Source organism: Prionailurus bengalensis, chromosome B1 (assembly GCF_016509475.1).
Source record: "Prionailurus bengalensis isolate Pbe53 chromosome B1, Fcat_Pben_1.1_paternal_pri, whole genome shotgun sequence".
Taxonomy (NCBI): Eukaryota; Metazoa; Chordata; class Mammalia; order Carnivora; family Felidae; genus Prionailurus; species Prionailurus bengalensis.
The window spans coordinates 148,556,113-148,583,756 of record NC_057344.1 but is presented as its reverse complement, the minus strand read 5'-3'; the positions used below and the strand labels follow the sequence as shown (position 1 = coordinate 148,583,756).

Here is a 27,644-nt window from a genome sequence, read left to right as displayed (position 1 = left end):
AAGTTCATCGTCTTTATAAAATAGTTCTCATAAACATAGAAGATCTTGTCATGTCTTAAAATTCCAAAGCTCCTATTATCTGTGTCTCATAATTGAAATTTACAGTATATTATGTTGTCCTCTGATGTTTGTTTGTTTGTATTTTTCATTTCTACTATGTAAAAAAAACTCCTTTAGGGCATGGGGTGTAAAGTCATGCTTTTGTGTCTCCTCCAGTGCAATGTAGGTACTTGAAATATGGGTTTGTCCAGTAAACATTGTTCAATCCTTGATACTCTATCATTTCACTTAAAACAATCAACAGCCCAGTTTTCACTAGGGCCCATATTGGCCATCATAAACTATTAACGAGAAATAAATACTGTTTGTTTACCTGCAAGAACTATTTACCCAAATTTCTACTCATCTAAGTCTGATGAATTTGGTTATGAGTTTATTCTAATAGTTAATGTGGAATTATTTTTCAGAAACACTATGAAAAATACCAGCTAACGAACAGGTTTCTGAACTAGGTTCCATTAATTTAATCTTTCAATTCTCTTAGCAAGATGTTTTCAGGCTTAGCATAACCTGAAGTAACTAGCTTTGAGAAGCTACATTTAAAGTTGCTTTTGGGGAGTAAGCTCTCATCATTTTTACATTGTGTGCTTCTTATCTTAGTTGTCACCTGAGGCAGATATGAGTTCACAGCTCTTATCCGTTTCGGATGCTGCCAAGGTATTGAATTAGAAGTTGGAACAGAACCAAAAATGATTTCCTCTTACAGATCTCACTGGCAGGTCTGAAACCAGCCTGGGCTACTGAGAACAAAAGAGAAGCTTTCACCTTTACTTTTCAGGACAAGTTAATACCCACCTAAATGCTGTGCCCTTGCTAGAGCGTAGAAGTGGGCTCTATCTTTGAAGGTCCAGCGTAGCTCTTCACTGTGCATGCTTATCTCTGAATTTAGTTTGACATCTAATAACTGGCATCTTCTGAGCCCTCAGAAAACACTTGTGTCCTTTTGCAGTTATTGGCAGTCAAGATCAGCTGCTTCACACTCTTACATCTGAACTTTAAAGAAGAAAATGAGGTTTAGGGTTTTCTCCTGCCATCTTTGGCCCACCCCAGCATCTGTCTTCACTTTGCTGTGTGTTGTGTCTGTCTGTCTAGTTAACGAATTTAACAGGCAAGGACCTCCTGGTCATGTTCAGTGTTTTGCTTTGTAGCTTCTTATCTTATGCTTTGTAGTATTTGATATAATTACTATCCTTAAGCATTAATATTAGATCATACTGTTTTTTGTTTTTTGATGAAACCACAGTGGTATGACTGTAGATTCTGGTTTCATCCTATAGCCAGGTTACACAGTGAACATTAGAATTTAAAGAATTGAGTTGTGAGTGGGACTTATTTTGCTTTTTAAAAAATTTAAATTCAAGTTAGTTAACATACTGTGTAGTAATGGCTTCAGGAGGAGAACCCAGGGATTCAGCTTTTACATGTAACACCCAGTGTTATCTTGGAAGGTGCCCTCCTTAATGCCCATCACCCATTTAGCCCATCCCCCCACCCATCTCCCCTCCAGCAACCCTCAGTTTGTTCTCTGTATTTAAAGTGTCTCTTATGGTTTGCCTCCCTCTCTGTTTTTATCTTATTTTTTCTTCCCTTCTCCTGTGTTCATCTGTTGAGTTTCTCAGATTCCACATATGAGTGAAGTTAGAGAAAGATATCATATGATATTTTGCTTTTTTAAAAGAAACTTTAAAAATTTCTTCTTGGGAATTTCTGAAATTAAGCAATTCAGAGTCTTTCATCTATTAGGAAGTTTACTGACTAAATAACAATTACAATTTTCATGGGCTCTAGAGTTTTCTTAAAAAGTTTCAGAACGTGGGTGCCTGGGGAGCTCAGTTGGTTGAGTGTCCGACTCTTGATCTCAGCTAAGGTAGATCTCGGGGTTGTGAGTTCAAGCTCACGTTGGGCTCCACGCTGGGTGTGGAGCCTACTTAAAAACAAAAAAACAAAAAAAAAACTTTTGGAACTTCTTTAGGAAGGTGGTGAACTCAGAGAGTTCACTTTAACAAACTCAAGTCAACAGCTTTCACTGAGCTCTTACTTTTCTAGTTCCATAGCCTAATTGGAGAGAAGGAGATGAAGAAAATTCCTAGGTAACAGTGATTCAAGAGAGGCAACAATAAGTGCCATCAGAAGACTACAAGAACCGACCTGTTTATCTATATGTGTAACACATTAGCATGCGTTATGCTGTCTGGAAATGCTTATCGGAAGACTGTATAGTGGCGCATAAAAAGAATTGGGAGATTTTTTTTTTTTAAGGAGAGATAGACTTTGCACTTTTTTTTTTGAAAATTGAGATATCATTGATATACAGCATTACATTAGTTTCAGATGCACAACGTAATGATTCAATATATGTATATGTTGTAGAATGATCACCACAGTAAGTCTAATTAACATCCTTCAGTACACATAGTTAAAGTCTTTTTTCTTGTGATGAGAATTTGTCCGATCCTCTCTCTTAGCTTCATATAACTTCAGATATGCAATACAGTGTTACTAACTCTAGTCACAGTGCTGTACATGATATCCCCACGACTTACTTATTTTATAACTGGAAGTTTGAAACCTTTGACCTCTTTCACCCACCCCCACCCCATGCCCAGCAACCACCAGTGTGTGTTCTGCGAGGTCACTTCACTGAACCTTAAAGGCTGGGTTGTACTTCCACACATGGAGGTTGTAGGAAAAGCAGGACGAGACACTGAAAGGTGGTGCTAGGCTGGAAGAAAAGTAGAAAGGCAAGTTTGTTGAGAAAGCATAAAGAAGAGTTTGTGTGAGATCGAGGAAGTGGACACATTTAATTAGCAGAGGGGGCAAGAGAACAGAACTGTGAACAGTTTTTTAGCATGGAGGTAGATTGGTCAGAACTGTATGTTAGGGAAATTAATGTGCCAGGGGTTATTTGAATGGAATAGAAAGGGAAGCAGTTGAGGTAGGGAGATAGTCAGGAAGGGATCACAGTAGACCAGATGGGGAGAGTGAGGATCTGGGCTCTGATGGAAATGAGAAGGAGGGGATCATACAAGAAATGTTAGAGATGGCATCTGTAGGACTTGGCAACCTATCGAATGTTAGGGGAGCAAGAGGAAGGAATCCAGGATGCCTCAGGTTTTGAGCTTGCAACTAGGGAGCTAATAGGAAAGCATTCATGGAAGAAGGTGATGGGATTTATAGGAGCACATCAGTGCACATTTCTGTCTCTTGTCATGCATGCTATAGCCATCTTTGAACATGTATTTCACTAGGAGGTTTTGAAGCTTTTTTAAAAAAGTCAATTTATTTATTTTGAGAGAGAGAGAGAGAGAGAGAGAGAGAGAGAGAGAGATGGTCCCAAGCAGGCTCCACACCGTAAGTGCAGAGCCCGACACGGAGCTCGGTCTCATGAATCGTGAGACCATGACCTGAGCCAAAATCAAGAGTCAGACACTTAACTGACTGAGCCACCCAGGCGCCCCTCACTAGGAGATTTTTAGATGATTTATCATGGGTGAAGACTCTTTCATATTTCTGCTTTGTTATCACGTTCTCCCCTTATTTTTTTTTTAATCCATCTAAATCTACCTTGGGAGTACAGAATAACTACTATATCACGGCTTTCTTTAGGCAACTAGTAAATTTAGAGCATTTTTATCTTGATTCCATGTATTTCACCTTCCATCCCTCTGTTCCTTTCTTCAGCAGGCTGAAGATGTGGGCCTGTTCTTGACTGAAAACCTTATTTGGGTCATTTGTTGTATCATTCCCACATACATTTTTGGCCTTTTTTTAAAAAAAAATTAACTTTATTTATTTTTGAGAGTGAGTGAGCAAGCAGGGAATGGGCAGAGAGAAGGAGGGAGAGAGAGAGTCCCAAGCAAACTCTGCATCACCAGCACAGAGCCCAATGTGGGACTCCAACTCAGGAACCGTGAGATCATGACCTGAGCTGAAGTCAGATGCTTGACTGACTGAGCCACCTAGGTGCCCCACATTTTGGGCCTTTTAAGAGGCAAAAGGAAACTTGAGTACAGCTTTCAAAATTCCCTCACTATAACTTTTCAAAAGACTGTAAGAAATAAAATCTTTCAGCAACCTGACATCAACCTTCAGACTTTTTGGTTAATATAAGACATTCAGAAAACTTACGAGGTATCTAAGAATGAATTACAACATTCTTCAAACAGAGACAGTTCTAACCACTTTTTTTTTTTTAATGGGAGTTATTTACTATGTATCCAAGCTTCTGAAAGAGGTCTCATTAGTTATTTCACTGATACCTAATATTGTATTTATAATAAGCTGAAGTATATACTGACTCTAGAAGCTTATAAATAGAATCATAGTGGAGAAAGAATAAAAACTTAGAAATTCTGTTATATTTCAGAGTACTAGGGACTTGGAGGAGATTTCAAGAGGCACAGATTTGGAAAAATTTTGACAAGGTGTTGGAATTATAAAATGCATTTTTTTCCCACCAAAGAGAGTTGGGGATTTGTGAGCATTCAAACTTGTGCCTGGCAATATGTGATATGTGGAATATGTTCATGATCAAACTCTGTCCCTTTTCCTGACCTTCCTGTTCCTTACCATCTTTCTTCCTTCTTTCAGACTCGAAACCTCAGAGCCATCTTTGATTATGCACTCTCTCCTCCCCTCTATCCGTAGTGAACTGCTACACATGTTAGATGTTGCGTGCCTATGTCTCCTTTCTGATCTTCCTGTCATTGTTTTTGTTCAGGTCCTTATTTCCTCTTGCTTAGTCTAATCCACCAGCCTGTCACCTGGGGTCACTGCTTATAGTTGGACACATGCAAACACATCCTGTGCTTTGCCTTCCAGTCAATCTTACCACACCTGGCTGATAAGTCAGCTCTCCTGTGGAAATGGTCAGTGAAGCCTCAGTACATCTCAGACGATATCCAAATCCCTGGGCCTGGCACTCAAGGCCCACTGCCTAGTGACCTAGATTTGAGTAAGTGGCATTTCACTGTGTTTTTCTGTCCTCACTTTCTCTGCTCCTACACTTTGGTGCTACTTATATTACTTGAATTTGCCGAGTGCTTCCTTCCATTATTGTTTTTGGCTTTAACATTCTCTGCTTGGAACACTCTCCTTCCTCTTGAGACTTTCTGTCAAAACTCAGCCCATCCTTCAATGCCCACATTCTCCTTGGAACCTTCCCAATTTGAGGTACTCTCTAGTGACGTTGAGGTGTGAAAGTATCTTTTGTGAGATTTCTCACATGACGTGTATCTCATTCTGTTTTGTATTAATAGTGTTAGTAGTGGATACTTGTCTTATTACCTCTACTAGCTATGCATTTTTTTAAGGGCAAGACCCATGTCTAATTCGTTTAGTTATCTTCTGTCAGGGATGGACAGACTAAGGCCCATGGACCAGATCTGACTGGCTGCCTAGTTTGGTAAACAGAATTTTATTGGAACATGGACAAGCTCATTAGTTTATACATCAGCTGTGGCTGCTTTCATGCTACAGTGGTAGTGTGTGGTTGTAATAGAGATATTACAAAATATCTACATATTTATAATCTTCCACTTTACAGTAAAACCCTTCTGACCTTTGCATTATAATACTGGTTCTCAAAGTGGGGACTGGTGAGCCGTGGTATCCGTGAGACCCTTTTGGAGGGTCTTAGGATTTTCTTTATATCATTCAACCAAAATAACATATCTCAGCAGACTGAACACAGAAGCAGACATGAGAATCCAGATGTATTTCCTTGAGCCAAATATTACAAAAGATTTGTAAAATGTGAAACAATGCTGTTCCTTTTGCCAAATTTTTTGTTATGAAAATATTTTTCATAAAATATATTACTTATGTTAACATGTGATGGGCTTATGGTATAGTTTAAAATTAATGACTATTTTAAAACTTTAGTCTTAACTTCTAATATGGTAAATTTTGATAGATATAACCCAGACAAATACTCTTAATTTTTAAGTATGTAAAGGTATCTTGAGACTGGAAAGTTTGACAACTGCTGTTCCATTGTGTCTAGGAGAATGCCTTCTCTGGAGCAGTAAATCAATAAATGTTGCACAAATGAATGAATAACAGAACCAAATGATTCAAATGTAAGATTAAATAAAACGCAGTGGCAATAATTGAAAGTACTGAAAGGGAAGTGTAAGAACCATTAAGAGATGATGTTTGCGTTCTGTGTTTGTGATGGATTTCCACTTTGCCTGCCAAAGAACATTGATGAGACATGGTAGAATGGAGATGGTTTGAGGGGGTATAAGAAGAGCTGGTTTTCCTGACTTTCTTTCTTTGCTGCTTCATGACAGTTAGCAGTCAATCAAAAATCCATTGGCTGGATTTTGCTACAGTGACAACTAACCCCAAACATCTCAGTTATTTAATACCATAGAAGTTTCTTAGTCATACTACTATTTGTCTGATGTGGATCTTCAGGGAGTTCTGCTGATCATTGTTAGTCAGCATCCTGGCTAATGGAAGCCTTCTCTCAGTCCGTGCTTCCACAATCATTGTGGCAATGGGAAAGGGTTATGGTGACTCACAGGCTGCCTCTTCAATTTCAGCCCAGCAATGACACATGTTACTTTCACTCACATTTCATTTGTCATACTGAGTCATATGTCCACACCTAACCTTAAAGAATTGTTATCCTACCGTGTGCCCAGAAGGTGGAAATTCAGAAATACTTGGTGGCCAGCACTAATGACTACCTCCCAGTCAAACAGAAATTGTAGCCATGACTTTGGAGTGTGTCCTTGGCAGTGCTGAGAGAAATGTGAAGCTCTGTAAAGCCAGTATACAGAAGATATGTCCTCCTGAATACTCTTATTGATGGAGGATGAGGGCTTTTGTCAGAGTGAGGAAAAGCTGGGGTTACCAGTTCAAGGTCTACTGAAGAAAAACTGAGGCTGTGGTTTTATGGTCTACTAGTGAACTAGACTAGATTAATTTGAAACTGGTGGAGAGTATTTCATGCAGGTATACAGTAAACCACTCTTATTAGACCAGACAATGTCTGGATTTAATTCTTGGAGACAACTGAAGATCTGACTACTTGAATTAGTATGTCTGTACACATGTGAGTGAGAGAGAGAGCAGAGGAAAAGCAAATGCAGTATTTCAGCGATAGATATCAGTTTCAAAGTTAATAATGAAATTTCTTCTTGGCAGCCAATAGTAGAATTTTACTTTGATGAAAATTGCTGGCAGAATCTTCAGAAATATGGTATTTCTTTCTGTGGTAAACTGAATGTTTATGGTATTTAGAGTTGTCCTGGTAATTAAGATACCAATTCTACTCCTCTTAATGCATCCTGCATCTCAGTAGCTCCTGACCTGCCCCTGTTAGACCAGAAGCCCCTGGCGTCTTTGTACTCCTCCTTGTCCTCCATCCATACCCTTTGGCTGTTTTCCTTCTTATTCATTCCTGCCCTTCTGTGACTCCATTGCAACTGCCCTGCTTCAGATGCTTATCATCTCTTGTGTGCACTATTTCAATATCCTCCTGTTTTCCCAGTCTTTTGTCTTACCCCTTTATATCCATCAGTCATGACTGCTGGAAGGACCTCTCTAGGTCACAGATGCAAACATAATCACTCCCTTTCCTCAAAAACCTTTAGTGACAGCCCCCTGCCCTTTATATGCTCAAGCCCAAGCTCCCCAGCCTGGCTAATACTTAGAAGATCAAATCCAAGTTCTCTAACCTGTGAGATGCCCCTTGACTTGCTTTCTGCTTAAGTCTCTAATCATTCCTTGACATTTCCACTCTTGAACTCTAAGTTCTAGTAATATTTGGATCCCCATATTCTTAGGTTCCATGTCTTTGAATCTCTCCCTTATTCATGCTGTTCCAGCTACTGTCAAATTGATGTGGCTAAATTTAGCCTATTCTTGAAACTCTTGCTTCTCCCAGGAGACTTAAAAAAATTATATCCCTCTTTTCTCTCCATCCAATCAAAGTTTCCCCCTCCTCATTGCTTTATTATCATACCATGGTACAAGTATGTTTCCTGCATTATTGGAAAAGTGGTCAAAGAGCCTGAACCACATACATCTTTGAATCCCCATTGCCAAGCACAGTGTCACACTTAATAGATGTTCACTAAATTTTAGACTGGACTAATCCACCTGACTCTTTCCATGGGTATATATTATTGGCTAATCAAGCATTGTCAGTTACACTTGTATCTCCTTTGTCTTGACTGGATTGATATGTCCTCACTAGTTTGATATGAAAGATATGCTCTCACCATCTTTAAGAGCTAAGTCAGTCTGAAAACACGTGAGAGGAAATAGAATATGTAGCATCTACTTAACTAGAAAGTATAGCATCTGTTTGCCTGAGACAAACTTTCGGAACAACAGGCAGTTCCATCTTTGTTTTTGACTATTGGGTACTCTTAGAAAGAATGATGATAAACTTAACAAATTTGTCTACATTTTCTTATTTGTATGAGTTGCTTTTTCTTTTCTTCTCTCTCTCTCTCTTTTAATATTGAGAGATGGTGGTGGTGTAGGGAGCTATTAATGGGCCATGAATTGTGATTCTTCTTGCATAGATTGAGGTTCTTTTGTAGAAAGCTGTGATATGTTCATCACTCAGGCTGTTATAGTGCCTGGCACACAAACACTTCACAAATATTTGTTGGTTAAATGAACACTTAACCTGAAAGTAAAAGAAAGGACTGAAAAGAATATGGAAACCTAGCACAGGAATGATTTTTTCTGAATTTGTCAGATCATAGTCTTTATATCAAAACTAACCAGCCTCAGTAGCAAGGGGAAGCTCTGCTATTCTTCAGTGGCTGCTGATAGTAGTAGAATTTGAGACCTGAGTTCCTTGGCTCAGATGCCCATTTTCTGCTGACTAGATCATTCTACCCATGGTTGACATACCCTCACCAAAACAGTGTTGACTACTATGAGCTGTCATTTATCCAGCCTGGCGCTGGCTCATTTAAACGTCCCCAAAAAACATTATGTGAAGCAAACCTCACTGACCCCTTGTAAATAAAGACGCTGAGACTCAGTGAGGTTTAAGTGCTTATGGTAGTCATTAGGGCTGTTCCCAAATGTAGGTGTCCTGTGGGAACAAATAAGGATTCTTCTTCCTCACCCGCTTGAAGTTAGGTGTGGCCGCATGACTTGACTTTGGCCAGTGAAACATGAGCAGAAGTGATGGGGGTCATTCCTGGGGAGAACCTGAAGAACCAGCACATGCTCCACTAGGTTCATTTTTCCTTCAAACCAGCAGCATTCTAGAGAGTGGCTGCTATGGAGCAGGTCCTGGCTTAAGGACAGAGTTGCAAAAGCAAGCCCCTAGCCAGTCCACAATGGGCATCATCCTGAGTAAGAAGTAAAACACTGTTGTTTTAAGTTAGGAGAATTTCAGGTGGTCCTATCACTGTAACCTTGCCTATCTGGCGGGGAGAGTGTTTTAGGTCACTCAGTAAGTGGAGGACCAGGGTTTGAACTCAGGTGTGTAGATGCCAGATGACACAGTTATTTTTTATTTCTGTCTTTGCTTCTCATGCTGTCTGCCCTCTGTTCTCCCTACCTTCAGCAACAGATAGTGTCCTTGTCTGCTGACAAGAGGTGTGGACATTGATGACTTGAGCTTTGTTGTTTCGGGTCAGAAAATTAAATCCCCAACATTTTTCAATGAGAGGCAACAAGTCAGCATTCAGAAGTATAATTTCCGGGGATGGTTCTGTTTTCTAAATCCCATTCTTACCAACCACAGGAAGCAGCTGGAGCACATACACTATTATGGGCCATGATCAGCTTTGGCCTCAGGAAGAGCCATACATGGATGGGTTCTGCAAGTAGTAACCATGGTTACAAATCAAAGAACTGTCTTGTTAGGTGATATCGTGGAGGGACTAATAGCATCCTTCTTTTGAGGAGGAAGAACAGGAAAACTTCAATTATAATGGCAAGTTTTCCCCATAGTAAAAGTTCTGTGTTTTAAAAAATTGATTCTTCTAGCACATACTTAGGCTGGGGTCTGGATTTTAGGAATTGCTGTAGGTATCAAAGTTGAATCATTTCCCTAATTTCCAAGGGACATCTTCAAGTAATTTTTTTCTGTGTTTCTAGGGAAAAGCCTAGAGCCTGTATGAAAGTTCTCTTATGTGTTTTCTCTTAAGCAGCTAGTGGCTTAGGCTCTGTGTAGGCTGTTATTATTATTTGTAATAGTGTCAGTAATAGGTGTGACTGTTGTCTTCAGTAAGAATGATTACTAACACCTTGGATTTGGAGGATCCCTTTCCTGCTAGTGGTGATAATTTTGTTATATCCAGTTATAGAGTTTTTGAGTACTGCTACTTTATTCATTCAAATTGTCAATTATTCACTTAAATATTAATTTTTTTTTTTTTTTTAGAGACAGTGTGAGAGCACGAGTTGGGGAGGGGCAGAAGGAGAGAGAAAATCTCAAGCAGGCTCCATGCTTAGAGCAAAGCCTGATGTAGGGCTTGATCTCACAACCCTGGGATCACAACCTGAGCTGAAATCAAGAGTTGGATGCCCAACCAACTGAGCCACCCAGGCACCCCATTCACTTAGTATTTTTAAGTACGACTCTTTAGCCGGTGCTTAGCTAAGTGTGGGGGAAAATACAGTGAACAAGGCCAACACAAGCAGATAGGTACCAGTCAGGCCTGTTTATCAAGGGGACAGTGATGTTTGTGATAAGCTACTTCTCCTGGGCAGAGTAGGGGATGCTTGTAGAGAGAGTGGGTCACATCTGAAGGAGGAGGGCGAGCACCTGGAGACCATCTACGAGGTGAACAGACAGTGAGGGATCTGACTCGGCCATAGATGCTGATTAGAAGAATCAGAGAAAGGGCAACTTAACTGGTTTACAGGAACTAGCTCAATACAAATATGTAGGGATAGGCTCTGCTTTGGTGTTTTAGAGAACAGGCCCTGTGGGTAGACATTTTAGGAAAGAAGATACTGACTTGACACTCTGATGTTTGAGATAAAGATTGAAATGTAATTTTTATTTTTATGATTCAGTGATTCATGAATTTCATTGATTTTCCAGAAGATTAATGACCTGTTGCAAGTTCAGGCTGATAAAGCCCTGTTAGCAAGGATTTAGTCCCATCTCTTGTGTGAGGGTGCAAAGTTTTCCCTTCAAGGGTTTTTTGTTTTTTTGTTTTTTTTGCGAGTTGGGGGAAGGAATGATGGCTGTGGGGACCAATTCCCCAGTGCTAGAGAATATAAAAGGAAGAGCAAGGGTCTCTACTTAGGAAAATGTATAGTGAAGGCTAGAAACATATGGTGATGTACAGTATTTCTAAGAAGTTATGTGTATTTAAATGAAAGCCAGCTCTTTCTGAGCATGTGTGTGCTTTGATTGGCACATATGATTTCTTTCTTTCTTTTCTTTTTTCTTTTCTTTTTTTTTTTTTTTAAACTAAGCTCTATGCCCAGCAGGGGGCTTGAACTCATGACCCTGGAGGTCAAGGGTCACATGTTCTACCAACTTAGCCACCCAGGCACCCCAGTACACACTATTTCTTTATTCATTTAGATGCTGCTATTTACCTGGGAAATTGAGGCAGTTTACATATATAAGAATGAGCTTTATTACAATGAAATGGATAGCTTCATTAAGTGGTAAGTTTCCTGGGGCGCCTGGGTGGCTCAGTCGGTTAAGCGTCTGACTTTGGCTCAGTTCATGATCTCGCGGTCCGTGAGTTCGAGCCCTGCGTCGGGCTCTGTGCTGACAGCTCAGAGCCTGGAGCCTGTTTTGGATTCTGTGTCTCCCTTTCTCTCTGACCCTCCCCCGTTCATACTCTGTCTCTCTCTGTCTCAAAAATAAATAAAAATTAAAAAAAGTGGTAAGTTTCCTGTCATCAAACATATAGAAGTAGGTATTAGGAGATTGGCTTTGTCTGGTGTTATAGGAGAAAAACGACCCGATAGAGAAGTTGTTCAGATGACCTCCAGCCAATCCTTTAGCTCTGTGATTCTATGAACCACATCCATAATAACATATCCAGTCTTTCAGATTATCTACCCTGTGGGGCATTTAAACTTACTGTATCTACCCTCTGCCCCAGAGGTAGTGTATACTGTGAGAAAATTCCAGTAGCACTGTACTAGAGAAATTTCTGAAGCTAAGGTTTTGACACTGATTCAGGTTATCACTGATACGAATTTCTCATTTTCTGTTCCTTTTTTCTTCATTTTGGTTCAGCAGAAAATAGATCTTTTAGAAAGTACCTTTGCCCACCGTTAAACAATTTTTAAACAGCATAACTAGACCAAGTGAAGCATTCTTAGAGTCTCTGCATCTTCTGTTGTTTGAGTCTTCATATATTTACCACTTTCTTTTTCTCCCTCCACACTACTTCAGTGGTAAATATTAGAAAGGAGTATATTGCCCTTAAATCAGAATGACAGGTGCTTAGAATGAACTAAGATCAGAATCTTAGAACACATTAGAAATTACTTAAAGAACTTTCTATCACCATGATGTAATATAATAAGTAAGCTAGGTATGGGGTACCTGGATGGCTCAGTCTGTTAAGGGTTTGACTCTTAATTTCAGCTTAGGTTATGATCTCAAGGTCATGAGTTCGAGCCCCTCTTTGGGCTCTGCGCTGACAGCGTGGAGCTGGCTTGGGATTCTCTCTCTTTTTCTCTCTCTACCCCTCCCACATTCTCTCTTTCTTTCAAAATAAGTAAAAATAAACTTAAAAAAATAAGTAAGCTAAGCACATATTGCATAGTTTTCTCAAGTAAATAATTACTAGTGACCTCCATGCTCAGTGAGGCATCTCACACATTTGCTAGAAGCTAACTTTGGTTTGCCCAAAGTTATCGCATACCCTCTATGGGTCGAATAACAGCTACATTTCCCCCTCAAGCCTCCTTTCTTGAGTGCCCACAGATAATTCCAACCCCCAGCTGCAAACTGCCAGTTCTCTGAACTCATCTCCTTAGGCTGGAAAATTGCAAATGGTGGGATTCTGCCATGGCAGTTTTATTTCACAGTTTCCTAAGAATCTTGAGGTCAGTGAGGATTTATGCATATGATTGGAGACCAAAGAGAAAAAGAATAAAACTAGCATCTGTGCGGGACATTTGCTCATGCATTCCCTTGCTTAATCCTTGTAGCAGTCCTATAAGGGATTATTATTCCATTTTACAATCTTTTCTTGCTCTAACTTTGTCTTCTTTCCATAGTATCATGCTTATATAAATTATCTCTTGGGTTCCTTTTATATCTCTCCTTACGGACCTGTTAAGTTCATCTGAGAGAGATGAAGTTTGAGCCACCCACCCTGTACCGTTCCCTCCACCCCCTGCCGCATCAGTATGAAAAATGATGGCTATGGCAGTTGGTATCATGGAGGTCTGTGTCATGGAGTTAAATATCCCTGTCCTTGTGGTTTCTTAGAACTAGATGTGATTTAGGAGTAGGACAGTGTCAACTCAGAACTATAAGCATCTTAGTGCAGCTTGGGCTTTTCAATAAGAAAGAAATCCTGGGCCCATCTTAATTCTTATCAGAATTCCACAGAGGAACTCTAGGCTTACTTGAGGCCTCACAGCTATCACACCATTTGGAATCTAGAAGTCACTTTGGCTGAACTGTGTAATACACCTCTCCTCAGGGGAGGAACAGAGTATATAAGCAAATGCACACCAGGAGAGATGTTATACCCTTCCTTTGCTCCTTCTCAGACTTGTAGAACTTAAATGGGGAGAGTCTTCAAGACCACTTGTGTGATAGAGGCAGGATGGGCCCAGAGGTGTTTGTGTCCTCTTTCCTGGAGGCTGTTCTCTGAGTCGTGTATGACCTGTGATTAGCACCTGTAAAATGTATATCAGCTAACAAGATGTGCATTAGCAAGGCCATGAGGAGTTACTGCTTGGGGAAGCCAATTTGAATGACTTTTCTTCAGGTCACATTTGGTGAGCCATAAGTCCAGCAGTGAGGAAGGGCTACATTTGTAACTGGAGGCCCAGAGGATGTGTTTGTTACTCTTCTAAAGTTTTATATCTCTGTCTATGTCTGTGTCTGTATCTAAATCAACATTGATACTGGGTACGGACATCCAAATCTGTATTATTACTTGGTTGCAGAGGTAGGACTATGCTAAATGGCTTTTTTTTTTTCCTGCCCATACTTTTTTTTCTTCTTTCTGCATATACTTTTCAGGTATAAGGATTTTTGGTGACTAAAGCTATAGATTGGAATCTTTGGTATTTCAGACAGAAAGCTCAAGAAAAATTTCCCTTGTCATAATTTGAAACATAGTGGCCAAAAATCATGAGTTCACTCATAGGAGGACTTTAAGAGACAAAACAGATGAACATAAGCGATGGGAAACAAAAATCATATAAAAACAGGGAGGGTGACAAAACAGAAGAGACTCATAAATATGGAGAACAAACTGAGGGTTACTGGAGGGGTTGTGGGAGGGGGGATGGGCTAAATGGGTAAGGGGCATTAAGAAATCTACTCCTGAAATCATTGTTGCACTATATGCTAACTAATTTGGATGTAAATTTTAAAAAATAAAAAATTAAATTAAAAAAATAGTGTAAATATTACTTCATGGGGCATATTAAAACTACTTAAAATTGATGTTAAACTCTTAAAATTTTGATCTCCAAGATGTTTATTTATTTTTGAGAGAGAGAGCATGAGCAGGGGAGGGGCAGCGAGAGAGGGAGACACAGAATCCAAAGCAGGCTCCTGAGCCGAAGTCAGATGCTCAACCGACTGAGCCATCCAGGCGCCCCTCCAGGTTTATATTAAAATTTAATTTAATTAATTTTCCCAAGGCTGTCTACTACTCAATAATTAATTTCAGTTACTTAGAAATAATAAAAATAGATTTAATTAACATTTATATTATAAATGTATATTTTTATTAAATTATTATGTACAAATGGTTATGAAATTGACCAAGAATAAGACTTCTAATGAAAAAACAAATTTTATCTTTTGCTTTTTCTTCTTGTTTTAACTTCTTTGTTCTGAGGCATGTTTTTTTAACAGCCACTGTTAACTCTTCAAATTGTTTCTAAATTTTCTTTAGAAAATTTCTTCCTTCCTTTTTTAGTTTTTTCATAGTTACCTTCATATCTCTGTATACTGGGCTTACCTTGCTAGTTCTGATTTATTAATCTTAGGCATTGCCTGTTAATTTTACCTGCTTTGTACATTTTTCCTTCCTCAAAATAGGTGTGTATCATTATTCTAATTCCATTATTAATTATGTTTATAATTGTAGGTAATAAGCCTATGCTTTTTTTTTTTTTTTTTAAGCAAGCATTGATGGGATCTTTTAACTACTTACCTGGTGAGAGAAGGAGATTAGTTAGTTTCCCTACTCTTCCTTGCCCCTGTCCTCGCTACTTTTACTTCCAGACTTCTACTGTTTATTGTCAGTGTTATTTAGATTTATATTCTTACCTTTATCTGTAAATACATTTTGTGTTTTATCAGGTGATTCTTAAGTCAGAAATCTGTAAAGAGCATTTATATTATTGTGACTATATGCATATAGTTAATTCTAAAGCTATATAATATGTTATAATTGCATTTTCCTGTACAGTTATTTTTAACCTAGAGTCTTAAATTGCCATTTTGTGGAATTACCTATTGTTACTGTACTCCCAAGATTTCACAGTGCTTCATCTACCTACAGGGCTGGATTTGTGTGTCTGTGTTGTGGGAGAGATTGCAGTATTAATATTTCTGTAGTGACCCTTGTGGTTTGAAGAAATGTGTTCTTTAGCTCTGGGATATCCTCTTTAGTAGTGTTCTCTCCTCCATTTTCCTTGTTCTGGCTTAGTTGGACTCCTAGTAGTTAGATATTGGCCTTTCTGGATGGATCCTCTGTACCTCTGATCTTTTTTTCACGTATCTCCTGGCTTTTTGTTTCCCTCTTCCCTTACTTTTTGGAAGATTTTCTTGATTGATTTTCATACCTTTATGTATATATTTTTGCAACCATATATATTCTTTAAAAGTAATTGTAAATCTAAAATATTTCCCTTGTTCTGTTTTTCATAACATCCTGTTTATGTTCTGTGGATGCAGTATTTTCTCAAATCTCTGTATATACTAATAAGACTTTTTAAGTTTTCTAAATTACATTTCTTTTAAAAAATTTTTAAGGTGTCTGTTTTAGTTTTTGGCTTCCTCAACTGTCCATTTGTATTTAAGAAAGAGGATTTGGGGCGCCTGGGTGGCGCCGTCGGTTAAGCGTCCGACTTCAGCCAGGTCACCATCTCGCGGTCCGTGAGTTCGAGCCCCGCGTCGGGCTCTGGGCTGATGGCTCAGAGCCTGGAGCCTGTTTCCGATTCTGTGTCTCCCTCTCTCTCTGCCCCTCCCCCGTTCATGCTGTGTCTCTCTCTGTCCCAAAAATAAATAAATAAAAAAAAAAGTTGAAAAAAAAATTAAAAAAAAAAAAAAGAAAGAGGATTTGTTTTAGAGTAAGAATGGTTATTCTGAAGGGCACTCTAATAAGACTTTGCTCTGCACTGGTTGCCCTGGTCTTTTCTGAATACCTCTTTGGCAAAGAGCCATGTGGTATAAATGCTTTGGCTTCTGGGTGTTTTGCCTGGGTGGTGGTAAACTTTCTGTGCATAGACTTTCCATAAACTCATCCCTTTTAGCCTGCATCTTACTTGGGACAGCTTCCAGTGTATGGAGCTTCTTGAGTGTTTTGCAGGGAATATCTTTTCCTTTTTGACTACATGCCTCTCTGCACATATTTTACACTGTGATTTCTGAATGGCGTGAATAGTATCAGGCTCTGATACTCTATCTCCTCTTCTTATTCTGGAAAGTTTTTGGTCTCTTATCTCCGTTGGTCTTCTACCAGTTCTTTCAATTGATGTGGCCTTACATTGTCTTCAGAAGTAATTTTTTTAGGGGCACCTGGGTGGCTCAGTAGGTTGAGCGTCCAACTTCAGCTCAGGTCATGATCTCACACTCTGTGAGTTTGAGCCCCGCATCGGGCCCTGTGCTGACAGCTCAGAGCCTGGAGCCTGCTTCGGATTCTGTATCTCCCTCTCTCTCTGCCCCTCCCCTGCTCACACTCTGTCTCTCTCTCTCTCAAAAATAAATATTAAAAAAAAAAGTAATTTTTTTAAGTCTATCATTTCAAAAGTATCTAGGAAGAGAGAGGTATAAACTCATTTGCTGAATCATATTATAAATTGAATTGGTGGCCTTCTTAAATTATTTTAAATTTAGATATTTCTTTAATTCAGAGAATTTCTCCATTAATATGAATTAGCAAAATTTTACTGTATCTTGGATCTGGTGTCTACATAGATATAAGAGAGTAGGCACCACTTATGAAATCAGACACTGGTACATGTGTTTGGAATGATGTGGCTGCAGGAACCTATTGAAATTCCTCCTCAACTTGGCTTAGGGGCATTTAGTAAAATCACTTTGGGTCATTGCCTGTTTGGCACGAAGGAAGTGAGGTGTTTGTTTACTTCTGTCGAAATCTACCATTGGTCTTTCCCATTTATCTTCCTACTAGCCAGCATAGCTTGCTGATGGTATTGTTCTTTTCTGTTTCTAGTCATGTGAGATAAGGTCACAAATTATTTTATATACATCCACCTGTGTGCTTTGGACAGCATAACCTTTTGTCTGTTGTTTTATATTGTGTGTGTGCATATACGTGCATTTAAGACACAGGAAAGAGCTAGTATAGAATCACAAATACTGTATATAATCACAGGGACCACAGATTCCTTGATGTACTTTATGGGGACTATACTGTTTAGTAACTGTTCCAGTCCTTGTTTGTGTCGGCATGTTTCCTCAGCTGAGCAGAGACTTTTTATTTTTTTTTATTATTTAAAAAAAATTTTTTTTTTCAACGTTTATTTATTTTTGGGACAGAGAGAGACACAGCATGAACGGGGGAGGGGCAGAGAGAGAGGGAAACACAGAATCGGAAGCAGGCTCCAGGCTCTGAGCCATCAGCCCAGAGCCCGACGCGGGGCTCGAACTCACGGACCGCGAGATCGTGACCTGGCTGAAGTCGGACGCTTAACCGACTGCGCCACCCAGGCGCCCCTGAGCAGAGACTTTTTAAATGTCTTTTTAGAATGTGTGTGTGCAGAGAGATAGAGACTGGTTCTTTACATTTTTAAAAAAAATCATTTATTTATTTATTTATTTATTTATTTATTTATTTATTTATGAGAGAGAGAGAGAGAGAGAGAGAGAGAGAGAGAGAAAGAAAGAAAGAGAAAGACAGCACGAGCTGGGGAGGGGCAGAGAGAGATGGAGAATGTGAAGCAGGCTCCAGGCTCTGAACTGTCAGCACAGAGCTGGATGTGGGGCTTGAACTCACGAACTGCAAGATCATGACCTGAGCCGAAGTTGGATGCTCAACCAACTGAGCCACCCAGGTGCCCCAAGAATGATTCTTTTTAAATTAACTACTTTTTAAAGATCATAATAAAAATTAAATATCTAGTGCCATATCATTATATTGGGAGTCACTATGATTAGAGCATTTTGCTTTCGATGGTTGAAAATGGAAAATAATTAGAAGAGATGAACCTTGTGTACTTGGCGTTGAGATGTCTAAGACCTTACATTCATCTTTGGGAAAAACCCACAGAGTAGTCCGAAAATTCAAAAACAGAGAATGGGATCAGAGAAGTTGTGGTTGGATAGGTTATCAAGGAGCAGGTGGACAGCAGAGATCTCAGAAGGGTAGAGAATGATCTTTCCAAGAAGAGACTGGCGTTGGTAAGGATTTATTGGCATAGGTGTTTGCCGTGCTGTGGTTTGGCTTCTGCACACTCCCAGTCTCTCCCTCAGATGTCTTCTGTGTTACCTTTGTCCCATACATTAGGGATGACTTCAGCTTTGGGCTTGCACTTTTGTCACATACTTTGATACTTATCTGGATCTTTTGATATCTTCTTCCTTCCTCTAAATTTGTTTCATTTTCCAGGCCAGTCACATTCTTTGAGTTATTTTAGTTCCTGAAAACTTTACTCTTTCCTTTCCCCAAGGTCTGGACACCCTTGCTTATTTGTCCTCCCATTCTCACCTCCTGATCCTTCCTTCACAGGGGGTTTCTCTTTTCACCCCTTCATTCCTTCTCACGTCTGTTCCCACTGCTGACTAATAGGCTGTTAGCCAGTTTGGCAGAGTCTTTCCACTCTGTTAGTTCTGGGCCAGCTACAAACTTATTCCTTATTTACTCTAAGGCTTTCCAAGTCTGAAGGCTCTTGGAGTGTGTACACAGCATCTCCCTTCATAGGAAATGGACTTTGAATAGTAGTGTTTATACTAGTAACTCCAAATGGAAGTAAAATGATACCCAGTTGGTATTATCCATTCATTCACAAATATTTATTAAGTGCCACTTAGTGCCAAGCTCTGAGGCTAAAACTGTGAATAAGACAAACTTAGGGCTTTGACTCCGGGCTCTTGGGGTTTGTTTTGTATTAAATCATGAACAAACGAAGGAAACAATCAGCAAAACTAAAAGGCAGCTGATGGAATGGAAGAAAATATTTGCAAACGACATACCAGATAAAGGGTTAGTATCCAAAATATGTAAAGAACTTATTGAACTCAACACCCAAAAAACAAAGAATCCAGTGAAGAAATGGGCAAAAGACATGAATAGACACTTCTCCAAGGAAGACATCCAGATGGCCAACCGACACATGAAAAGATGCTCAACATCATTCATCATCAGGGAAATAAAATCAAAACCACAATGAGATACCACCTCACACCTATCAGAATGGCTAACATTAACAATTCAGGCAACAACAGATGTTGGCGAGGATGCGTAGAAAGAGAATCTCTTTTGCATCGTTGGTGGGAATGCAAACTGGTGCAGCCACTCTGGAAAACAGTATGGAGGTTCCTCAAAAAGCTAAATATAGAACTACCCTACGACCCAGCAATTGCACTACTAGGCATTTATCCAAGAGGTACAGGTATGCTGTTTCAAAGGGACACATGCACCCCAATGTTTATAGCAGCACTATCAACAATAGCCAAAGTATGGAAAGAGCCCAAATGTCCATCGAATTGATGGATGAATGGATAAAGAAGATGTGGTGTGTATATATGATGTGTATACACACACACACACACACACACACACACAATGGAGTATTACTCAGCAATCAAAAAGAATGAAATCGTGCTATTTGCAACTACGTGGATGGAGCTGGAGTGTATTATGTTAAGTGAAATTAGAGAAAGACAAAAATCGTATGACTTCACTCATATGAGGACTTTAAGAGACAAAACAGATGAACATAAGAGAAGGGAAACAAAAATCATATAAAAACAGGGAGGGGGTTCAAAGCATTAGAGACTCATAAATATGGAGAACAAACAGAGGGTTACTGGAGGGGTTGTGGGAGGGGGGATGGGCTAAATGGGTAAGGGGCATTAAGGAATCTACTCCTGAAATCATTGTTGCACTATATGCTAACTAATTTGGATGCAAATTAAAAAAAAATAAAATTAAGTATAAAAACAATCATGAACAAACAACAAAAATTTTCTAAACAGAACAATTAAAAATCAAATAAGCAAAAAAATAGAAGCTGATATTCTGTTAGTTATGAAATTCCTTCAAAGAGCTCCTTTGATGGTATTTTTAAGTTTCCTTCATCTAATATTTACATGTTAAATATTTCTATATTTGGAGGTTAGGAGTAACAATGGGTTAGAGGTCTTAATGACATGTTTATTTTATTATTATTTTTGGTAGGGGCAGCTGTTGAGATTTTGTTGCAATGGAGGACTAGGCAACTGGTATGACAATATCTAAGTTTCTCTTTTAGCGATTCTTTCTAGACTTTCTCCAACTCATTGCTAGTATCCCAGGTGATTTATTCTCCTTGTCCGCTTATATTCCTGCTTTTAGTGGTTGAAATGGAAAGAAATTGCAGTTGGAGTAACTTGAAATATGGTAGAAAACCAATATGGAAATAATGGAGAGTTGACTGTATGTACATTGTGGAATTTTACAAATACTTGGCTGTGATTGTGAGGTGGGACATTCAGAAGCATGTGACATTGTTGTTTTTATAATTACATTGCTATTGCTTTTAGCATCCTTTCTCCTTTGTCACAGAGGTGTGGTTTTGGGCTACTATTTAATCACAGTGGCAAACATTATAGCTGAGTTCAATTCCCTTCTCTCCCTTTTTTTCTTTATGAAAACGAAAAAGTAAAGAAATGTGTACTCCATCTCTGGGAATAACCAAATTGGAAACCAAGAATGTTTCTGCCTTAAATATTCTTAAGAACATTATATTGTATATAATTGGCATGGAAATAGAATAGATTCTTTTTGGTTATATGTTAAAGTTTCTCTTTATTAGAAATGGTGAAGTTTGCGTGTTTATTTATGTAAATAACATAGAGAGACCAATTTTTTTTTTCTCGGAGGCAGAGGGCTTGGTATTAAGAGATCCAGATTTAAATTATAGTTTTACTACTTGCTGTGTGACCATGAACTTAACCTCCTTGAAGTTCATTTTGTTTATGTGTAAAGTTAGAAGAATACTAACTTCAAGGTGCTTATATGAGCATTAAGTAAGATAATGTAAGTTAAAGTACTTAGTCCTTAAAAGGATTAGTTGCCCCTTAGTCTTAGATGTAGACAGTTTCTAGTAGAGTTGTTAATGTCAACAATGGGTGGGTGGGGGTGGAGAATATCAGTGAGTCAGTGGAATACAGAACACATTAGCATGCATTCTTCCAAAACTACATTTATTATTAGTTTTATGGTCTCAAACAGTGCAAATCAGACCCATACCTCTGAATTTTCTGACATGGACACCCAGATTCCCTGATGTCTGTTTTATGTAAGTTACCTTAGTTGTTTTTCATGCTAAAATTAGTCTTTAATTGTTAAGGATAAAAAATCCAGTTTATTTCATACCCCAGGTGATCTTTGTTTTAGCTTGTTCTGAGGCTCTCTGTTGCTTCATTGTAAAGGTATGAGGTGAGGGGGGTGATGTGTTAATTGCATTACATACATATTTACATTTTTATCTAATACGTACACATTTAAATATCTTCCTTCTATGCAGTACATTCTCCTCACCCTTTTTATTGTATCTAATAGATATCATTGCAAAGGACTTTATGAATTGCTACATGTGTGCTAAAGAAGAACAATGATTTTAAACTTAGTACAGAGTGCAGTTAATTTTTATAGAAGACAGTATGTACCTGCCAAGTGTGTACTTTCAAAATGAAATTGTTTTTAATTGTGTGAAACTGCCTAAAAATGTGATTCTCCAAAGTTTTCTTTTTCTTAGGGCCAGAAAACAGTGATATGGAAATTAATTATGATTATGCACCTGAGGCTGATTCTTCTTCTTTTGTAGAAATCAAACGTAAAAAAACAAAACAAAAACAAAGTTTCTTTGGACCAAGAGCACTTATATAACATTTGTTTGCCCTGGAATTTGTTTGTTTGTTTGTTTGTTTCTTTAAAAATTTTTTTTTAATGTTTATTTTTGAGAGAGAGACAGAGACAGTGTGTGGGGGGGGGGGGAGGAGGAGGGGATAGGGGAGGGGCAGAGAGAGAGGGAGACACAGAATCCAAAGCAGGCTCCAGATTCTGAGCTGTCAGCACAGAGCCCAGTGTGGGGCTCAAACCCACGAACTGTGAGATCATGACTTGAGCTGAAGTTGGATGGTTAACGACTGAGCCATGCAGACACCCCTGTATGCCCTGGATTTTGATGGAAAGGGCTGAGTGTGGTTACCTTTGAGTGAATGAATCCCCCATCTGTGCAGGAAGTGGCATACTTCAGGGTCCTCATGCATTTCACCTCTTTGGTATAAGAACATTTTCTTCTACTACCTCCACTCACTTAGGATTGCAATATAATGAATTTACATTATGGGCCCAAACTATAAGTAGAAAGCATTGATTTATCCTGATAATGTGTCTTAGTGAATGTCAGGTGCAAAATACCTACAATAGGACGTTGTTAGGGATCAGTTGCATAACAGCTTCCCGGGTTTGCTAAAATAACATGCACAGATTTCTGATTCCAGACATAATCGGGTTTGTAATCTCTTTTGGCTCTTGTCCTTGTCTTGGGTTTGGGTGATATGTTTCTGGAAAAGGCTGATTAAACAATGAGGTTCCCAAACAAATTTATTTATTTGATTGTGTAGGTGAGGACTTAGAGGAAAAGCCAAGTAAGACACTCTCTCTGTGTTTCTGAGGCAAGGTTGCTAACTGAATGATTTGCTTGAGATACAGTAGTTCAGAGCAGTGGCTTGGAGGAGGGCGAGGTTATCAGGACTACCCCTGTGCCTACCTCACTTTATATGTGCTTCTTTTAATTCAGATCCTGAGACACACCATCCTGTTAAGATAACTGGTTTATTTAGAGCAGTGGTTCTCAAACTCTAGCATGTCTCCAAATTACTTTAAACGTTTGTTACAACTGCGTCACTGGGCTCCAAACCCGGAGTTGTGATTATATAGTAGTCCCTCTTATTTGCAGGACATACGTTCCACGATTCCCAGTGGATGCCTTGAACCCTGTATATACTATGTTTTTTCCTATACACAGACTTATGATAAAGTTTAATTTATAAATTAAGCACAGTAAGAGATTAACAACAATAACCAATAATAAAATAAACAATGATAACAATTACTGTAATAAAAGTCTGTGTATGTGGTCTTTGTCAAAATATCTTATTGTACTGTACTCACTCTTTTTATGTGAGATGATAAAATGCCTATGTGATGAGAAGAAGTGGGGTGAATGACGTAGGCACTGTGATGTAGTGTTAGGCTGCTATTGACCTTCTGATGGTTCATCAGGAGGATCACCTGCTTTGGGACTACAATTGACCACAGGTAACTGACACAGCAGAGTAAGGGGGACTACTGTAGTTGGTCTAGGGTAAGTCCCAAGAAGTTGCATTTCTTTTTTTTTTTTTTTTTTTTAATTTTTTTTTTCAACATTTATTTATTTTTGGGACAGAGAGAGACAGAGCATGAACGGGGGAGGGGCAGAGAGAGAGGGAGACACAGAATCGGAAACAGGCTCCAGGCTCTGAGCCATCAGCCCAGAGCCTGACGTGGGGCTCGAACTCACGGACTGCGAGATCGTGACCTGGCTGAAGTCGGAGGCTTAACCGACTGCGCCACCCAGGCGCCCCAAGAAGTTGCATTTCTAACAAGTGCTCAGGTAATGCTAATGTTGTTGGTCTGGGCACCGCACTTTGGGGACCACTGCCTTGGGAAGCATTTGTTTTGGTTTCAAGGTGTTTGGGCGTAGGGGTGGGGAGTTTGCTAGGGAGGGGGTGGGGAAACAGTGAAGTATGTTTATTATCTTGCTCAGGGTTTACCTAGAAATGTTGACTTCCGTATTCTTTGATTGTATTACAAAGTTACACATCAGAGAAGCTGTTACCTTTATTAATGAGAATCAGATAAAGGTAGGAAGAACAGTAGATTTGATTGTTTCTTAGCATTGACCTGTTTTTCCCCATCTGGTTCCTGCATCTTCCTTGGATCCCCACCCCCGCTTCATCTAATACAAATATAGCCGTACTATCATGAGAGAAATGATGAGACGGTATATGAGGTTTCTTGGAAAAGTTGTGACATCAGTCAAGATTATCATTGTAATAAAAACTCTTTATTCATTTGGCTTTTACCTATTTAGATTTTGCAATAGTTAGGACAGTGCTTGGGTTAAAATGTACCTTTGCAGCATTTATAGTTTCCAAAGCAAATCAATGAATTTAGGATATTTCCCAGAAAGTTTAAATCACTTAATGAAACTTCTTTCAAATTATTTTAGTACCGTGGGCACCTGGTTAGCTTGGTTGGGTGTCCATCTTTGGCTCTGGTTATGAGCTCACGGTTCGTGGGTTTGAGCCCCGTGTCGGGCTCTGTGTTGACAGGTGAGAGCCTGGTACCTGCTTCAGATTCTGGGTCTCCCTCTCTTTCTGCCCCTGCCCTGCTTGCAATCTGTGTGTGTGTGTGTGTGTCTCTCTCTCAAGAACAAATAAAACATTAAAAAAAAATTATTTCAGTACTGCCACTTACATCAGTTGATTTGATAATTTGAAATCAATCTTGGGGTGCCTGGGTGGCTCAGTCAGTTAAGTGTCCGACTCTTGATTTTGGCTCAGGTAGTGATGTCATGGTTCATGGGACTGAGCCCCATGTCAGGCTCTGAGCTGATCGCTGGGAGCCTGCTTGGGATTCTCTGTCTCCTCTCTCTGCTCCCCTTCTCTCTAGCGCCAGCAGCTTTCTCTCAGAATAAATAAACATAAAAAAAAAAAAAAAAGAAAGAAATCAGCCTCATCTCTTCATTTGCATAAACTACTTTTAATTTATGATTAGAATTGCTAAGGCTTCCTTGCTTTAGGAATATATTGTTCAGATTTCTTCACTCATTCAGGTAGAATTTCCAACCGGTTAGTCCAAAAAACTGCTTTTTCTTTTAATGTAAAATGCAAAATTATAGCTACATTCCCTATTACTTTTAAGCCCATCATTATTTGGGAGCATTCACATTTGTACCTGGTGTCTTTTATTTTGAGTGCACATTGGAAACCTAGTGTGCAGTTCAAAGAAGAAAATGCGGCCTCCAATAAGGTTCTTTTAATTTTGCTCATAAAGCAGTTTTTCAGATGTTACTTTCCTTCGAAAAATGCCCTGGGCTCACATTTTCCTAGTATAAAATGTCCTACCAGGTAAAGGGTTTAAGAGATCTAGGCCATGCTTACTCAATGAAATGCAGCAGAGTGGAAAACACCCTGTCTTGCCAGCTCAAGAAAATTCTGATTTTTCTGATTTAGTAAAGACCATTATGATATTTAGAGCTGCTTTTATATAGACATCAGATTATTAGAAGTAGATTTTAGTCTGTTATAAAATTATGAGTTGAAGTTTCTATCTGAAGGAATTAAAGTCTGTAATCTAAAAAATAATTTGGTAGTGAATGTGAAGCTGAATTCAAACTTTGGGGCTTGTTTTTCAACCCTTGTCCTTTTGATGTGAAGACCAGCCTGAGTCAGATCATTGAGGATTAATGATGAATGCATTACTCAGCACCCTGCAGGGGTTGGGTCAAACACCGTGGCTTTGAAAAGTTACTCTTTTGCTTAGTAAGCCTAGAAATTTCAAGTCCAACTGCAGAATGAACAGAATGTTATTCTTTTGGTTAACATAGTCTACTTAAAGATGGGCTATCACTCTTCTAGATGTCCCTCCTCTCTTCTTGTATGATGGTGTCTAAAGCCATTGGCTATGACCTACAGCCACTGTATTGCCAGGGAGCTTGGTTCCCACGAAGTATTCCTGATGAAATCCATTCCTTAACGTGAATAAGAAGGTTGGCATGTTAAGGGGAAAGAAAGGATATGCTTATGGGAGTGCAAGAAGTAAGGGGCCTGTGACAACTCCACTTTGAGGTGAAGAATGGGAATTCTGGATCAGATACCCACTAAGGAGAAATCTTCTTGGTGAAAGTGTTAGCTGGAGAAGGGACCACAGGTGGGTTTTTCGATTTATCAGAGTGAGCGGTACACTAGGAAGGACTGCAGATGCCTGGGGAAAGGAGGTCCAGTCCTGTAATCTGGGGCCAGCTCTGCTGACCTGAGGACAGAGGCCATGTCCTCTGTGGGAACATGGAAAGGATACCACGTGGATTAGGATGTGTGTAAAGGACAGTGACAAAAGGCAAATCAAACCAGGAGTAAATTTTTTTTCTGCTTATCATTTTAGATGTTTCTTTCAAAGTTTAACTCATCTCGAGCTAGAGCGAGGCGGTAAGACGTAAAAATGGTATTTGGGTTTTTACATACTTTTCTTTTAACTGTCTTTGTGCTCCAACCTGGACTCTGGAAAACTCTTCAGGGGGACCCCAGGGGAGCTGAAGCATCATTGCCATTCCCATCATCATCTACAAGTGTTTATGAAGTATATAACCCAAGTCTCTGTGGTTTTGAAAAGAAGACTTTAATTAGGGTTCACTTTTGTTTTTTTCAGGTAGCCCAGCCATGACCCATAGGAATCTGACTTCCTCCAGTCTGAATGACATTTCCGATAAACCAGAGAAGGACCAGGTAAGCAAAGACATCTTACTCCAGAAATGTAAGATTAAATATGTACCTAGAAGATGCTGGAATGAGATTAGAAATGATGGTTCCCAACTTAAAATGAACTGAGATGTGTGGATGGGGTTTTTTTGCACTTCCTCTGAGGGAAGGGGAAGCAGTATGTGGAGGGATTTGAAGCTCGAAGATAAGAATTAGTCTTGACTCCAGCCCTTACAGATGTGTTCTCTTGGGCAATTTAAGTTTTGAAGCTATAGTTGTCTTTAAAATAGTCTTGAAGCTATAGTTGTCTTTAAAGCTATAGGCTTTAAAATAGTAATAATAATTCCTGCCGCAGGGTTATTGTGAGGATTAACAGGTATTATTTAGGAAAAAGTGCACTGATAAACTAAAGGTCTAAGAAATGCTGGCCACGATTAACTTTAGGGAGATTCTTCAGGCAAAAGTAATGATAGCCTTGTTAGCTGTTTATGTTGTCTGCGAAAACATA

The 27,644-nt window shown here is 39.2% G+C and overlaps 1 protein-coding gene across 6 annotated transcripts in view; it reads left to right on the top strand.

Moving 5' to 3' along the window:
- SLC4A4 (solute carrier family 4 member 4) overlaps positions 1 to 27,644 on the top strand; it is a 348,226-nt gene that overhangs the window by 174,347 nt on the left and 146,235 nt on the right. For all 6 annotated transcript variants that reach the window (XM_043572514.1, XM_043572513.1, XM_043572509.1 and 3 more), the window contains one exon: positions 27,087 to 27,163. In XM_043572514.1, the coding sequence (XP_043428449.1) occupies positions 27,087 to 27,163 (77 nt within the window). The remainder of the gene's footprint in view (positions 1 to 27,086; positions 27,164 to 27,644) is intronic.